The following is a 17189-nucleotide window of genomic DNA, read 5'->3' as shown; positions in this document are numbered from 1 at the left end:
ATTAGAGTAAATTATAAAAATCACACAAATCTATGACAGTTACAATTACACTCTCAAGCAATTGATCTCTTATTCTTATGAAACTGTTAATATTTGACCCTCAAACTTATCATAGTTATAGAAATTAAATTCTTAAATGATAAATATTGAACCAACAAACTTTTATAGGTATTACAATTTCTACAATTATGTAAGTTTGAGCATCCAATTGTAATACTTGTATAAGTTCGTTGACTCATTATAATTAAAAGTTTATGGGTACGTGTAATTGCGACTATTATTATACTTTGGGGTGGTTTTTGCAATTTGCAATTTGCAATTTGAACTTATTATTCCAATTCCGATCAAATTAATCTCGAGATTAAAGTTATAACAAAACAAACTAAAGTTAATACTTGAGTGCATCCCAGGTTGCCCATCTTTATACATTTCACTCTCATCACTCATATAAAAAATCATTAAAATATTTAAAAAAGAAATAAAAAGAATTTAACACAAGTCAAATTATGATCGGGTAATTGAGTAAGTTATACAAAGATAAGTACTATCTCGTTGAGAGTACCGATGATATTAAATAAATACTTAAATAAAAAAGAAAGAGATGAAAGAATAATAAAAATAATAAAATGGTTCCAGAATGGCCCTGTTCGGCTGTTCTGTTAAATGCGATGGCAGAGACCTTCAGATCAATTCAGTAGCTACAAATCTTTCTCCTAAACTACTTTTTTTCTTTTTTTACTTCTTTTCTCTCTAACCCTTTCTTCCTTTTCTTCTTTCTTGTGGAAGAAGATAAAGAGCTGTAATAGGCTGCCATTTTTGCAACCTTTTTCATTCTTTCTTCTTTGCTCTGTTTCTGTTGATTTTTCTGAGAAATGGGAATTTGTCCTGGTATGGAGATGCTTCAGAAGCTGCTGGAGGCGTTTTTCTCTGGCATTCTGTTGAAGTTCGGCTACGGCGGTGGCGGCGACGGTGACCAGAAGAGAATTCGAGGCACGGTGGTTATTATGAAAAAGTGTGTCCTTGACTTCAAAGATGTTAAGGCTTCGATTCTCGATCGAGTTCATGAATTCTTCGGAAAAGGCGTCACCATTCAACTCATCAGCTCGAATCCTCCCCAGTCAGGTTCGTCAGTTTTAGCTTTTCAGTTAATGATTTAACATGGTATTGAAGTTAAACTGTGGGAGATTTTACTCTCCTATTAACTTGTGCTCAACTGGATAAGACAATGACCGTATACTTTCGATCGAGATCTCTTATTGAACTAAAAAAATAGTTCGGACAATATGTTTAACCAAGAGGTTCGAGATTTAAATTTCTCTACCTTGGACAAAAGGAAAAAAGAAAGAGGGAGAGAGAGCAAAATGATTGCATTAAAGAAACATACACTTTTTGTCGATTTTTTTCCTAACCTCATCTGTTTATTATCCTTGAGTATAGCTCAATTGATCATGACCATATACTTTCTATCTAGAGATGAAAGATTTGAATTCTTCTATCGAAGTCAGATATTTGAATCTCTCGATCCTTATTAACTAAAAAAAATAAGAAGGAAAAGAAATCATTGCATTAAAGATTAAGAAGTTTTATTCTAACCGAACAACTTGCGCTTCTAAGTTTAATTATTGTATAAGAACCAGTAATATTCTAGTTTTTGTTACCGTAACACCGTTCAATTTCCTCATTTATTACTATAACCTTTCATCTCAAATTTATAGGTTCAAGTTTGGTGGTAATTAAACTTTTGAGTTGATTTGTGATTTGATGATATAATAGATGGATTAGAAACGGCGATAGTAGGGAAGGCGGCAAATTTGGAGCAGTGGATATCGACGGTGAAGCCGTCATTGACGGCGGACGAGATTGAGTTGACAGTTCTCTTTGAATGGGAAGAGAGAATGGGAGTACCAGGAGCTTTTATCATTAGAAACCATCATCCTAACCAATTTTACTTGAAGACAGTAACATTGCATGATGTTCCTGGCTATGGCTCTGTTCATTTTGTTTGCAACTCTTGGGTTTATCCTGCTCATCGCTATACTTACGACCGTGTCTTTTTCTCCAACAAGGTAAATTCTTGTCTTATGATTTATCTTTTTGTTTTGTTTTTCTCTCTTAAATTTTCATATTCCAAAATTTTGAACTTTGAAATTATTCTTGAAAAATACTTTCCAAGAGTTTAACGATGAACGGAAATTTTGTATAACTAAACAAATTGAAATGTCAGTTACAATTATATTATTCACGTAAATTAATATGATCGTTGTTGGGTAAAAAGTGAATTTTGTTAATGATATTATAGATGAGTGAAATATTCAGGTGTTGCTTGAGCTACACCTATCTTTGTCCAGTACGGTATGGACTGGACCCCAATTTATTTTTTCTTGTAGATGATGTCAAGAAGATCTCTCAATTGATAAGAATGTTCACAACAATTTTAACCTTCTATATAGTTGAAATTGAGTAATTTTTTACGACTAATATGTACTTCTAGAAATGATTTAAAAAGTTTTAAGGGTAAAAATGGAATCCAAAGTTCAGTTGAATTGGCATAGTTTAACTCCTTTTTTTTAATGTTGAGAAAATGGATTGATCAAACGATAAAGATGGGTGTTGAATTGGCTGTAAAGGGATTAAACCATAGAGTTTTTAAGCCTTTTATGGATAGATTATTTTGTAATTTGTTAGTGTATGTAAACGTGAAGTATGATTTCGAGAAAGGTTATCAAATCCCTTTATTATTAAGTTAGATCAAGATGGCTTAACTTTTTCTTTTTACATATTCTAAATGTTCATTAGTTCTTTCTTATAATGGAAGTTTTTTTTTTTTTTTTTTTTTGGGGGGGGGGGGGGGGGGGGGGGGACTTTAATCGACAATGGGTTGGCCATCTTTTGTTCTAGTCTAAATCACAAGTTTAGTTCCAAAAAATATTAGAATTGTGTCGAGTTAGTTTCTAAAATGAAGATTAAAAAGTATCTAATAGATCTATGAATTTTCAATTTTGTGTCTAATGAGTTTTTGGCCTATTCAAGTGACTTTTAAAATTCGAAGATTTACTGGACACAATATTGAAAGTTTAGGATTCTATTAAACATAAAATTTGATTTTATATTTAACAAGCTAGTTAATTTTTTAAAATTTTAAAAATGTCATAGATTTATTAGACACAAAATTAAGGACTTGTATTGGGCATTTTTGGGGTTGAGAAATATTTTAGATAAAAGCTTGAAAAATTTACTTAACTTGTAGTTTAATATTTTTAATATCATCTTCAATCTTTTTTGCTGTTTTCTTCCTTGTTAAGTCTAGTGCAGAAGAATAACCAATGAGGTTTAGGTATCAAATACCTCCTCTAAAGGATAAAGATTTGAATCCTCCTTATCCACATTTCAAAAGGAGAAAAAAAGGGTTAAAAAATACTATTCCTTCATCAACTTTTATGAAAGTAACAATTTAATATAATCTATGAATATTAGTTGGTAAACGATTTAGTCATTGTACTTTAAAATTTGTAATAATTTAGTCTTTAAACTTTAATAATTAACTATTTAATTCACGTACTTTACGATTTATAACAAATCTAGTGTGTATCTATCGTAAAAATATTTTAAATATTTAATTAAATTTCTGACGTAAATAGATCGATAGATTGGTCAGAGATCAAATTTATTTATAAACTAAGTTAATTTGCTATAAAATTTTACACCTAACTTTGATGAATTTTTTGATGAATTTTTTTTCATGATTGAGTCTAAATTGTTACAAGCTTGAAAGTACAATGGCCAAAACTATTACAAACTTAGGGTTAAATTGTTACTATAAATATTCAAATACCAAAAGTGTTTGGAATATATATATATATATATAAGAAACAAGAAAGACTTAAGCATAAAATACCTATCAGTTCTTTCCCTCATTATACTATGAAAAAGATACATTGATGTAGATGGCCATTAATTTTCCCTTTTCGTTGACTTACCTAAATTCTTCATTTTGAGTTTTTGAAGTTTTGCAATTATATCTTATAGTAACAGGAGATTATTTTGTTTGTTCATTTGTTAAGAGTTATCTTCCAAATGAAACACCCGAGTCATTACGGAAGTATAGAGAAGAAGAACTTGTTAACCTTCGTGGAAATGGCAATGGTGAGCTTAAGGAGTGGGATAGAGTTTACGACTACGCTTGCTACAATGATCTTGGAATGCCAAACTCGGGCAAAAAGTATGTCCGCACCATTCTTGGTGGCTCAAAGGAGTTTCCTTATCCTCGAAGAGGGCGTACCAGTCGCAAACCAGCAAAAGCAGGTTGAGGATATAGATTTTAGATCAATTCTTTCAAGTTTATCTTCTTTATGGTTTGCTAACAAGACTTGTTTCTAAAAGAGAAGTCAGGACATCGATTCATTCTAATTATCAACTTGGTTATTGTTGTTACAGATCCATCCTGTGAATGCAGGTTGCCTTTATTGAGTTTAGATATTTACGTGCCAAGAGACGAGCGGTTTCGGAACTTGAAATTATCAGATTTTCTAGCTTATGGTGTGAAGTCAATTGTTCAGACATTACTCCCAGAGATCAAATCTTTATGTGATAAAACTATTAATGAGTTTGATTCCTTTCAAGATGTTCTGGATCTTTATGAAGGAGGAATGACACTACCAACTGAAGTATTAGGCACCCTAAGGGAACTAGTTCCTTGGCAGTTGTTTAGGGAACTGATGCGTTCCGATGGCCGTCAATTTCTGAAGTTTCCAGTGCCTGATGTCATAAAAGGTATGCAAATGTAATCCACCCTCTCACTCCGATCGAACTCTAGGACGTCAAGCTTTCGAAAAACTCCCCTAGAATGCTAAATTATTACTTGTGGGGTTGCAATTCCAGAGAGCAAAACAGCTTGGAGGACAGATGAAGAGTTCGGACGAGAAATGCTTGCTGGAGTGAACCCGGTTATCATTCGTCGACTCGAAGTATGACATGCTTCAAATCTGTAACTTTGTTTACTAAATTTCCAAGGCTTCTTTCACCCGTAATTCAATTCAAATGTTGCTTTGTAGGAGTTCCCTCCAGCCAGCAAGTTGGATCCTAAAACATATGGAAACCAGAACAGTTCCATAACAGCAGAACACATAGCAGAACACTTGAATGGGCTCACTATTGATCAGGTACTGTACATCATTCATTCATCTCCTTAAACTACAACCATGAGGACTTTTTTCTTTTAGTATCTTGATCTTTATGTTACTTGCTGATCAGGCTTTGGAAATGAACAAGTTGTTCATTCTAGATCATCATGATTCACTGATGCCATACATCAGTAGAATAAACTCAACATCCACAAAGACGTACGCTACCAGAACACTCCTCCTTCTGCAGGACAATGGCATCTTGAAGCCATTAGCAATTGAACTAAGTCTACCCCACCCCCAAGGTTATCATCATGGAGCAGTCAGCAAAATTTTCACTCCAGCAGAACACGGCGTCGAGGGATCTGTTTGGCAGTTGGCTAAAGCTTATGTCGCCGTGAATGATTCCGGATATCACCAGTTGATTAGCCATTGGTATTATAACCTGAAATGCTACAACAATCAAATCAATATACAAGATTGATTATCTTCCTCAATTAAACCCTTAATAACTCAATTTTACTGAACTTGCAGGTTGAACACTCATGCTGTGATAGAGCCATTCATCATTGCAACAAACAGACAATTAAGTGTTGTGCATCCAATCTATAAGCTTCTTCATCCACACTTCAGAGACACAATGAACATTAATGCCATGGCTAGACAAGTTCTCATCAATGCTGGTGGAATTCTTGAAACCACTGTCTTTCCAGGAAAATACGCCTTAGAAATGTCAGCTGTTCTTTATAAGAACTGGGTTTTCACAGATCAAGCACTCCCAACTGATCTAATCAAGAGGTGGGTTGTGTTCCATATTCCTAAATTTCATAAACATGACTCTGAAAATTAAAATTCCCTTACCCCATTTGCAGAGGAGTAGCAATTCCTGATCCGAGTAGCCCCCATGGCCTCAAGCTTCTAATAGAGGATTACCCTTATGCCGTCGATGGACTCGAAATCTGGTCTGCAATTGAGAAATGGGTCAGAGATTATTCTTCATTCTATTACAAATCAGATGAAATGGTTGAAGAAGACACAGAAATTCAATCATGGTGGACAGAGCTTCGCACTGTTGGCCATGGGGATTTGAAAGACGAACCATGGTGGCCTAAAATGAACACAAGGGAAGACTTAATCCAATCATGCACCATCATCATTTGGATAGCATCAGCCCTCCACGCCGCTGTGAACTTCGGGCAATACCCTTATGCTGGGTACCTCCCGAACCGGCCGACAGTGAGCCGGCGGTTCATGCCGGAACCAGGGACGCCGGAGTTTAAAGAGCTGGAGACGGACCCAGATTTAGCCTACTTGAAGACGATCACGGCTCAACTACAAACGATATTGGGAGTATCGCTGATTGAGAGCTTATCTCGACATTCGGTGGATGAGATTTATCTAGGGCAAAGAGATACGGCGGATTGGACTAAGGATGAAGAAGCAGTAGCGGCGTTTGAGAGATTTGGGGATCGGCTGAGAGAGATTGAAGAGAAGATTATGAGGATGAACAATGACGAGAAATGGAGGAATCGAGTTGGGCCTGTGAAAATGCCTTATACATTTCTGTTCCCTAATACCTCCAATCACTATGAAGAAGAAGGCCTCAATGTTAGAGGGATCCCAAATAGCATTTCCATTTGAGAAAACTTTATTATTATTATTATTATTATTATTATTATTATTATTATTATTATTATTATTATTATTATTTGAGATTATGTGAGGTTGCCAATTGGATTTGAATAATAAAATTATGTTTATTTTATGTTTTTTTAACTTTTGAAATTATCTTAAGAGCAATTTGGTACGAGTAAATGAGAGATGAGAATTAATAAGGGGGATGTTTGATAAATAGGTATGAGTTGAGTTGAGTTGGGTGGATATTTATTATCATGTTTGTTAAGTCCATGAAGAAAACCTATGGGTTATTAAACCCTATTTTTTACCCACTCAAAACTCTTCTTTTTTTATCCCCTCAAAACTAGGACCTTTTATATTAATATGATTGTTTTCAAAACTTATAATATTAGAGAAATATTAGACCTTTTATATTAGAGAAATATTGTTGTTTTACTAGAAGTCGAGGGTTGAGGATTGGATTAATGTAGAGGTTGAACGTTGAGAACTCGATAAACAAAGAAAAACTTGGAAACAATGCATATTAGGGTTGTTGTAGGTTGAAGTTTCGACATAAATAACTCGACAAACAAAAAAAACTTGGAAACAATATGTATAAAGGGTTGTACATAAGTCGAAACTTAACCCTGTACAAGTGAAATCTCGCTAATTTTGTGATGAGGATCTCGCTCTAGAAGGAAATCTCGCTAGAAATGTGGGCTGAATCTCGCTAATTTTATGATGAAGATCTCGCTCTAGAAGGAAATCTCGCTAGGAATGTCGACTATTGAAATGTAGAGCACACACATGGGTAGACTTGCATCATGGCAAAATGAGAAGTATGAGCTAAGAGCGAGATCGTTGAGAGTGAGATCAACGAGATCGTTGAGAGCGAGACCATTGAGATCGAGACCAACGAGATCATTGAGAGCAAGATTTTGAGCGAGAAAGTGGGAGAGAGCGAGATTGGAGAGAGTAAGACCAACGAGAAAGTTGGAGAGAGCGAGAGTAGAGAAAGCGAGGCCAGCGAGAAAGTGGGAGAGAGTGAGAGTGGAGAGAGCGAGAGCAGCCTCATGAGCGAGATCCTCCTCATGAGCGAACCTCGCTAATTTTGTGATGAGGATCTCGCTCTAGAAGGAAATCTCACTAGAAATGAGAATCTCGCTCATGAAGATTCTCATGAACGAGATCCTCATTGTTTTTTTTTTTTTTTTTTTTTATGGAAATATGTTATTTCTATATACTTGACTTTACTATTTGTATTTACTTGGCTTTACTACCAACGTGGCTGCTACTTACTTTCAACTAACACTCAAATTAATTTTACTCTTTAATTAATGAGGTTAAATTTTTAATAAATGCACCCAACTCTCTCCAACAACCACTTCTTTCTCCCTTTTCTATTTACAGATGACTTCCCACTCATACGTTTTATATTTCCACGGTCTTTCTCCACTATATTTTCACTATCTTTTTCCACGTTTTATATTTCCACTTCTTTCTCCACTAAAAAAGGTATGCTTTTGTTGGTTACTCTTTAGTTCCATCTTTTTTGGTTGGTTACTTCTTAGTTCAATTTATTTTATTTTATTTTATTTCTAATCTAACTATCATTATTTTGTGTTTGTTGTGGGGTCTAAACTAATTGCACAAATCATTCCTAATTAGTTTGAGGAGGTTTGTTATTTTGAGATTCAGAGTATCTCCTTTTTTTAGGACTTATTTTTTTTTATTTTTTTTATGGAAATATGTTATTTGTTAATGGTTGGTCACATTTTTTTGAAATACTAGTTCACAAATTTTTTTATTAATGGTTGCCGACATTATATTTTTTAATCTGATACTTCTCAAATTTTTTATGAATTATGGGTGAAATAGTAGTATTATGTAATTTTTTTATCTAATAATAAGTTCATTTCAATGGGTGAAAAACAATGAGGAGTGAGATCCCCCTCATGAGCGAGATCCTCATTGGAAATAACACCATAAATCTAAACTATAACCCAATATGCCCAATACCGACGCTTGACATCGTTTGCTATTCTTTCTTAATCATGAAACATAATCCGCCAAATACCTTACCCTTTCAGGAATAACTTGTGTATCCCTTTCCCTATAAAGATGGATACTGTTGAAGACCTCTTTTCGATCATAAGAATTATTTCGCACTCTCAAATACAGTTGTTCATAACACCAACCACGTTATTGAAAAACTACCGAAGGATAGAGAGACAACCGACATATGCTAGGCACTGCATTAGGCAGTTGACCTTCTTTCGCCTAATTTACGAGAGTGACTTGGCATGTCGTGAAAGCACCCGAATGGATAGACGTACCTCTACGATTCTATGTAATATGCTATGGTCGACTGGTTGTTTGGAACCAACAAGATGTATGGACGTCGAAGTGATGGTTGTGATATTCCTACACATTCTTGCACACGATGTCAAGAATCGAGTGGTACGCGGAAACTTTTCGAGGTCTAGTGAGACAGTTTTGAGATATTTCAACGCAGTTCTTAGCGCAGTCTTACAACTTCACACTGTTTTGTTAAGAAAACCAGAACCGATCACAAATACATGCACCGATGGAAGATGGAAGTGGTTTCAGGTACAAAAAGTACTCAGTTTTTTACATGAATACGTCATAAATATGCATGCAACGATAGATTTTTTTTTTTTAATTCATTCTGATCACTTGAGAGAAACAGAATTGTCTAGGTACGTTAGACGACACATACATTAAAGTGAATGTTAGTGTCGTCGATCGACCTCGATATGGGACGAGAAAGGGAGAGATTGCCATAAACATTCTTACGGTGTGTGATCAAAATGGGGAGTTCATCTTCGTTTTGCCAGGGTGGGAAGGGTCTATAGCCGATTCAAGGGTTCCTAGGGATGCGGTTTCGCGAACGTACGGATTGAGGGTTCCAAAGGGTATTATAATAATCGTATACGTTATTTAAACATGCGTACCTGCCACAACACATGTGCATGACATTTCGAAACGTGTACAGGATACTATTACCTATATGATGCTGGATACCCCAACGCTGAAGGATTCTTGGTGCCGTACAGAGGGGAATGATACCATCTCTCTAATTGGTGTGGAGCAGGAAACACACTGACAACTGCAAGAGAATTTTTCAACATGAAACATTCTTCAACAAGGATCGTTATCGAGCGAGCATTTAGGTTGCTAAAGGGGCGATGGGCTATTCTTAGGGGAAAATCATTCTACCCAATACAAGCCCAATGTCGAACAATAACTGCATGTTGCCTTATTCACAACTTGATCACAAGGGAGATGGGAATCGGTGCAATGCTTGGCGTGCCCGATGAGGAGAATTCTACATCAGTTGGTCTTAATGGGGATCATATTGAATTTGTTGAATCATCAGAGGAATGGACCAAGTTCAGGGATGACTTAGCAGTCGAAATGTTTACTCAATGGCAAAGAGCTTGATTATTCAATGTTCATTGCTTACTTTCTTTTACTACTAAATGGAATTTAATTTTGGAACATTCCAAGTATGTCGTGAAAATGTTTTATGCCAAGACTTTGTGTGAACAAGTTAAATTGGAACATATAATTTCAGCAGTTTATCCTTTGTTTGTGCATGTGTTTAATTTATAGCATCTTTTTATTCAACAAATGTATGCATGCAGCATAATGGCAGGTAATGGTAAGATGTCTAAACACGTATGGTCAAAGGTGGAGGACGCTAAGTTAGTGGAAGCTCTATTGTATTTGGTGGAGACCGGTTGGAGGTCCGATAATGGGACGTTTTGACTAGGATACCTACAACACTTAGAGCGAATTCTGCATAAGAAAGTCCCTGGGTGCGCACTGAATCAGAACACCATTGAGTGCAAGGTGAGGAGTTTGAAGAAACAATACAACGCAGTATCAGAGATGTTAAGTCAGTCGGGGTTCGGCTGGAACGAGGAGTTCAAATGTGTCCAGGTCCTGTCTCTTATACACATCTAGATGTGTATAAGAGACAGCCCCATCGCTGAAGGATTCTTGGTGCCGTACAGAGGGGAATGATACCATCTCTCTAATTGGTGTGGAGCAGGAAACACACTGACAACTGCAAGAGAATTTTTCAACATGAAACATTCTTCAACAAGGATCGTTATCGAGCGAGCATTTAGGTTGCTACTGTCTCTTATACACATCTAGATGTGTATAAGAGACAGGTCTAGTTTATGTCATAAATGATTTGAGAAAATACGTGTATATTTGAAAATTAATGAACAATAGCAAAGCATAAAACTAAAAAAATGAAAGAATGAAATAAAAAACAAACAGAAAAAAATAGAACTAATCTCAGTCACAAAAAAACTGCATCAGATCCTCCAACTCAACTCAACTCAACTCTGCACAACAAACACAGACAATTATCAACTCAACTCAACTCTGCACAACAAACACAGACAATTTAACTCTCCAGATAATTTAACTCTCCATATAATAATTACCAACTCAACTCAACTCAACTCTCTACTTTTATCACATACCAAACACACCCTTAGAGGTGTCTCTTATACACATCTAGATGTGTATAAGAGACAGTCTACAGGTAGAGCGAGTGTACCTACCGAGTCATCTCGAGGTAGTAAGAAGAAGAGGTCATCATTCCAAGCTTAAATGATCGACATCATGAGATCGACTGTTGAAATGCAGAGCACACACATGGGTAGACTTGCATCGTGGCAAAAGGAGAAGTATGAGCTGGAGTTCGGGCGTCGGAAGGAAGTAGTAAATGCCATATACAGCATTAATGGCCTGGATGAGGATGATCAGATTGACCTTGTTGTCACAGACATTCAGAAGACAGATTGCTTCCTTGCAGTACCAGAACACACACAGAAGAGGTACTGCCTCTGTCTACTAAGAAGAAACATGTAGACTGATCACACCCCTATATTTTGTTTATAGCTCTTTTGGATAACAGCAAATGGACAATGGACTGTCATGTCGAAAAGAATGATAACTTTTGCATACTTGGAAATATGTAATTTTTGTGTTTGTAAATATAACTAATATTATAAGTATCGAAAAGAACATATATTTTGTAAATTTTTTTTGGATATATATACATACAAACATTCAATATGAAATATATATACCTTCAATATATATACATACAATATACAATATACCAATTAATGAGCAGCAATATGAAATATATTTTATTGGTATGTTTTACTGATTGAAGAGAATTAGAATTATTACAGTTTTTGAAAAGAATATATGAAAAATAATCTATTATGTTCTACAAATTGAGAAAAAAAATTGAGATCGTCTAGTTTATGTCATAAATGATTTGAGAAAATACGTGTATATTTGAAAATTAATGAACAATAGCAAAGCATAAAACTAAAAAAATGAAAGAATGAAATAAAAAACAAACAGAAAAAAATAGAACTAATCTCAGTCACAAAAAAACTGCATCAGATCCTCCAACTCAACTCAACTCAACTCTGCACAACAAACACAGACAATTATCAACTCAACTCAACTCTGCACAACAAACACAGACAATTATCAACTCAACTCAACTCTGCACAACAAACACAGACAATTATCAACTCAACTCAACTCTGCACAACAAACATAGACAATAATTACTAACTCAACTCAACTTTGCACAACAAACACAGATAATTTAACTCTCCAGATAATTTAACTCTCCATATAATAATTATCAACTCAACTCAACTCAATTCTCTACTTTTATCACATACCAAACACACTCTAAGAGTTTTTGATACCTTTGTTTGGTGTAAGATTTATGAGATTCGATATAAAATAGTATATTTTCCGACATTGTTTATTTCATGAATAAAGGTATTTTTATAGCTTACAAAAGTATGAGTTTTTTCTATCCCTTTCCTTTTTAAACTATAAAATTTAAGGAAAAATTTTAGTTAAAAATTGTCACGTGGTTTTTTTTTTTGAAAAAAAATTAAAAAATATATTTTTTATGTAAAAGGAAGGAAAAGCCTGAGACTTTATAGTATATATACATAAAGTTGGCTCTTTATATATATATATATATATTCAATGTAAAAAAAAAAGATACGTTTTTTTATTAATAAATTAAATACAAACTTATTATGTTCGTACATTTTTTAAAACATTCTCATGCTCAACTGAATATATTCACTTTTTATTCTTCGAAATCTTATTCTCAAACATGTTATTCATATATATACTTTATTTCTAGAAATCTATAAAATCGTAAACTAAATAAACCAGGTATGTATTTTTTCTAGAAAAAATGAAAATCAAATAAGCAATTGCATTTACTTGACCACAAGATTTCTTTTGGGACAATGCAAAAATTTTTAAATATATTATTTTTGAGAGAGACAAGAAATTGATTAAAATTTATTGAAAATATATTTTCTTATACTTACTATTTATATATGTTATCATTGCATGGGGTAAAGGATTTTCTACATTCTTTAACACCCTATTAAGGGTTTATACATTTGATCAAACCGATCACTTATGTACAAAAATCAGATTTCATTATAATAATTTAAGCACCAACAGGTGTCGCCATGAGAATAGAATCAACATCATTGCAGCTCCGATTGGTCATTTCATCATCACTATCTAATTCTATGCTCATCCATATCTCTGAAACTTCTTGTACTAGATTATGCACGGTCTCCACCACATAATCTGCCTCCTTACTTTTCACAGTCTTCCCAACCTTCATTTAACAAAATCAACACCGCATAAATTATATTTTTCAACAAATTAAAAATTTTCACTACATATCATTAATTTATGTTAATATTACATTTTTGTATTTATTTGATTCATAAAATTTCAACTTTGTGTTCAATAGGTCAAACTGAACTTTAAATAATGTTTTAACAAGTTTTTAATTGACCTTCAATTTTGGATCTAATATGTCACTAAATATTTAAATTTTATGTTTTACAAGTCATAGACATGTTCAACAATTTTTTTTTTTTTAAAAGTTGGGGAAAAAATAATGAAATTAAATTCGATTTTATATCTATTAAATCAATTAATTTTTAAAAAATTTGAACATGTCAAAGTCTATGTGAGAAAAAATTTCAAAAGATAGAGAAATCTATTTGATATTTTTGAAGTTTAAAAATAAAAATCTGTATTTTAATAGTGTTTTATATAACAATTTGATTTTAGGTTCATCTGAGTACACTGTTAGTTATTATTATTTTTTTTTATTTTTTTACAATATTTGAAAGTACATATTTTATTTTATACTATTGACCCAAATACCTAATAATAATAAGAAGAAAATCCTTTTGTAATTTAAATTTAATTTTAAATTCTCTTTCGTGTGGATATAGATGACGTGGCTCCACTATTTGGATGAGATCCGTACCTACTTTTCGAATAACAAACTAGTAGATGCCACGTGCCATTTTCAAAATATTCTTTCCCATTAATTGGAATAAATCCACTTTACACCATACACACAAATTAAAGGAAGGGAAGCTGTTAGACGACTTCTTGATCACTTTTAATATTAAGATTATTTGCATGTGATTAACTGATTATCAAAGTAATAATTAGAGAACTTTTTAAATATAAAAAGTATTTAAAAATATTTACACACTATTGCAAAAAAAGTCCTATAAATACAAAACACTCTTAAAATTTATAACTATAAAGTATAAATATCTTTTAGATTTTTCTATTTATGAATTTATCTAACAATTTTATGTATTTTCATTATTTAAACTTTTTATTTTGAAAAAGACAAAATGTTGATAACAACTATTAAGTAGCTCATTAGAAAATAAATAATGCGGATAAATTATAACATTTAAAAACTTTCATGATTTTTTTCTTTTTTAAAAAAAAATCTCACATCGATCCTTCAAATATTAAATTTATTAACTATCAATATTTAAAATCTATGAATATTTTATATTGACGAAGCATCATAGTGAGCTTACATGATTTTAAAAAATAAATTTATGTAATCTAGACTACCTAAACATGATTGATGATCAAATGATGATCAAGAAGATAATTTATTAGAACTTCAAATGTTTATTAGATATTTTTTTTTATCAAATTATTATTAAACCTAAAAGTATAAGCAAATAGATTATATTAAATATAAACGTTAATTGGATAGAAAATTATCTAACAAGAATTTAAATACACGACGTTGTGTTTTAATTATATATTGAATTATTAGCTTAAATAGCCTTCACAATTTTAAAAGTCAAAAACTAAAATAAATATTTGAAGAAAAATTAAATGGTAAAATAAAACTTTATGCATCAAAATTCAAAACAAAATAAATTGTGTTAGGTATTAAAAAAAAAAAGAAATTTAGCACGTTTAAAAGACGGGAGAAAGGAAATTTCTTACCAAAACGGTACGGAGGCCGAGGGCTTTTCCGGCGGCGATGTTGCGGACGTTGTCGTCAAGAAACAACTGCAAACAACAACAAGACAAATAAACAAACAACTAAACGAACGTCTGTGATAGAGACCGACATTTCTCATAAAATATCACAAATTTTATTGTGCGATGGCGTACCGTACGACGAGGGTCAACATCGACGACGTCAAGCACGATTCTCATGGCATCCATCGACGGCTTCAAAAGGATTGGAAACTCATTTGGCCGAGTCGCCTTTGGAAGATTTGGGTTCATTGTCTCGAAACATATGATCTTCTCGAAACAATCCTCTAAACCGAGTCGACTGAGCACTTCAGTTGCATGATTCATATCGGAATTTGTGAATATCTACAAATTGAACAAGTGATTATCAACATTAAATTAAAAAATAACAAAAAGAATCGATTCATACCTCTAAACTTTATCAAAACTTTATCAGTAATATTAATTAAAACTTTAAATTAATAATGGTTTCAAGTTATCAACTTTTATATCTATATCAATTCACACCTTGCATTACTTTGGTTGAAAAGTACAAACAAACTTTTGTTCAAAAAGTCGTAACTTTAACTTACGATTTTTCTGTGAGGAATGGCAAGTAAGAGACGCCGGAGCTGAATGTCTTGTTTGATCCGGTCGTACGGCAACTTCCCGTGCACGAAACTAAGAAACCATAAATTACAAAACTTTACGTTTTTATTCGAGAATTATTGGGTTATCACTTGTCTTTTTCTCAATCAAAAATTAATTTCAATCATTATTATTTTAATAAAAGCTTACCCATGGTAATCATCGGCTTGGATGTCATAGCCCAATGCCTGAACATAATTAAATACACACACAAAAAAGGAAATTAGCACATAGTTTTAGAACTCTGGTTTTGTAATAAAGATTTTAATTTGTTAATGATGAGGAAATTACTCGTAAACCAGCCAGGGTGCTGCCGTATGTTTTGAAAAGCTCTGTTCGAAGAATGGGAGCTTGGGTTTTTGGGAATCCACATTTCTCGATGAGAAAATCTGTCAAATACCCAATTTCACTACTCAAATTAATCGTCAAGAACACTAAATCCCATTGATTACAAACTAATAATATAATCTTTAAGAACAAAACAAAACAGTTCTTTTGAGACCTTCGATGTTTTTCTTGCAAGCAGCAGCAATTCCAGTGTTGAATGGGTACAGAGTGTCATCTAAGTCTGTATTGAAAAGAAAAAAAAGAGTCACAAAATCTTGAACCTTCAGATCTTGGAAAAGAATAAGAAGAAGAAGAAGAGGACGAAGATACCAAAAATGAGGCAGTCGAAAGAAGAAGCCATGGGTGAAAACAGAGAGAAACAGAGGAAAACAGAGGGAAACAGAGGAACTTAAAAGGAGCAATAGAAAAACAGAGAGCGAAGAAGGGAGGGAGGAGGAGTGGCATAATATATAGGGAAAGGGGCAAGAGATAACGCGCTTGGATAAACATGTATGGCAATGCTGACTCAGACTCCTCGTTCTTATTATTATTTTAAATTGCATTTTTTACTCTACCCAAAAATAAAGATATGATCTTCGTGACAAAGAATTGATTATTATAGTATTTGTATTTGAAATGTAGATTATTTTAATTTGAATTATAATAATATGTATTTGAGGTATAAACTTTTTTAGTTTGAGAAAAAAAAAGTTAATACAGTAGCAAAGAATAAAAAAAAATGATGAATGTAAAATAGTAAAGATGGTAGCAAATAATAAATACTGTTAAGTGTTTTGAAATAGTATTTACTGTAGTTAATTAGATACTACAAAATTTAATATTTATTGTATCAAGAGATGGTTATCAGGATAGTCCTTGTTCCAAATATCCTATAAAATACTATTTTGATTACATTACTTTCAAAATATCTGCTTTACTTTATGGTCTTTTTTTAAAAATGTGATTATTTTTATCATTTTGTCATTCGACCAAAACTTTAGCACGACACTTCACACACTAAAAGAGTACAAAGATTATAATGGACGTTTTGAAAGCAAAAGAACC

General features: G+C 33.1%; 2 protein-coding genes across 2 annotated transcripts; one reads left to right on the top strand and one right to left on the bottom strand.

Moving 5' to 3' along the window:
• Positions 1-601: 601 nt before the first annotated feature.
• On the top strand, positions 602-6836 carry LOC120067292 (probable linoleate 9S-lipoxygenase 5). The gene is made up of 9 exons (XM_039018832.1): positions 602-1122; positions 1774-2066; positions 4062-4302; positions 4435-4770; positions 4879-4964; positions 5052-5159; positions 5251-5555; positions 5655-5918; positions 5993-6836. Exons 1-9 carry the CDS (start codon positions 873-875, stop codon positions 6759-6761), a joined length of 2652 nt encoding a protein of 883 aa, XP_038874760.1. The 5' UTR covers positions 602-872; the 3' UTR covers positions 6762-6836.
• Positions 6837-13115: 6279 nt separating this feature from the next.
• Positions 13116-16614, bottom strand: LOC120092836. Its single transcript, XM_039051061.1, has 8 exons — positions 16455-16614; positions 16300-16365; positions 16089-16186; positions 15948-15985; positions 15743-15830; positions 15306-15515; positions 15135-15200; positions 13116-13467 (listed from the first exon to the last, which is right to left on the bottom strand). Exons 1-8 carry the CDS (start codon positions 16483-16485, stop codon positions 13291-13293), a joined length of 774 nt encoding a protein of 257 aa, XP_038906989.1. The 5' UTR covers positions 16486-16614; the 3' UTR covers positions 13116-13290.
• Between the last annotated feature and the right edge of the window lie 575 nt (positions 16615-17189).

Source organism: Benincasa hispida, chromosome 12, assembly GCF_009727055.1.
Source record: "Benincasa hispida cultivar B227 chromosome 12, ASM972705v1, whole genome shotgun sequence".
In the NCBI taxonomy this organism is placed as follows: domain Eukaryota; kingdom Viridiplantae; phylum Streptophyta; class Magnoliopsida; order Cucurbitales; family Cucurbitaceae; genus Benincasa; species Benincasa hispida.
The sequence above is the reverse complement of the archived record's forward strand: the minus strand, read 5'-3'. Positions and strand labels throughout refer to the sequence as shown.

Excerpts from the sequence above, each read along its gene's own strand:
- LOC120067292 (XM_039018832.1), top strand. The coding sequence starts at position 873 with ATGGGAATTTGTCCTGGTATGGAGATGCTTCAGAAGCTGCTGGAGGCG. Across the intron at positions 1,123-1,773 it reads CTCGAATCCTCCCCAGTCAG|ATGGATTAGAAACGGCGATA; the intron begins GTTCGTCAGTTT and ends ATGATATAATAG. Across the intron at positions 4,303-4,434 it reads TCGCAAACCAGCAAAAGCAG|ATCCATCCTGTGAATGCAGG; the intron begins GTTGAGGATATA and ends TTGTTGTTACAG.
- LOC120092836 (XM_039051061.1), bottom strand. The coding sequence starts at position 16,485 with ATGGCTTCTTCTTTCGACTGCCTCATTTTTG. Across the intron at positions 15,831-15,947 it reads CAAGCCGATGATTACCATGG|TTTCGTGCACGGGAAGTTGC; the intron begins GTAAGCTTTTAT and ends ATGGTTTCTTAG. Across the intron at positions 15,201-15,305 it reads ATGTTGACCCTCGTCGTACG|TTGTTTCTTGACGACAACGT; the intron begins GTACGCCATCGC and ends TGTTGTTTGCAG.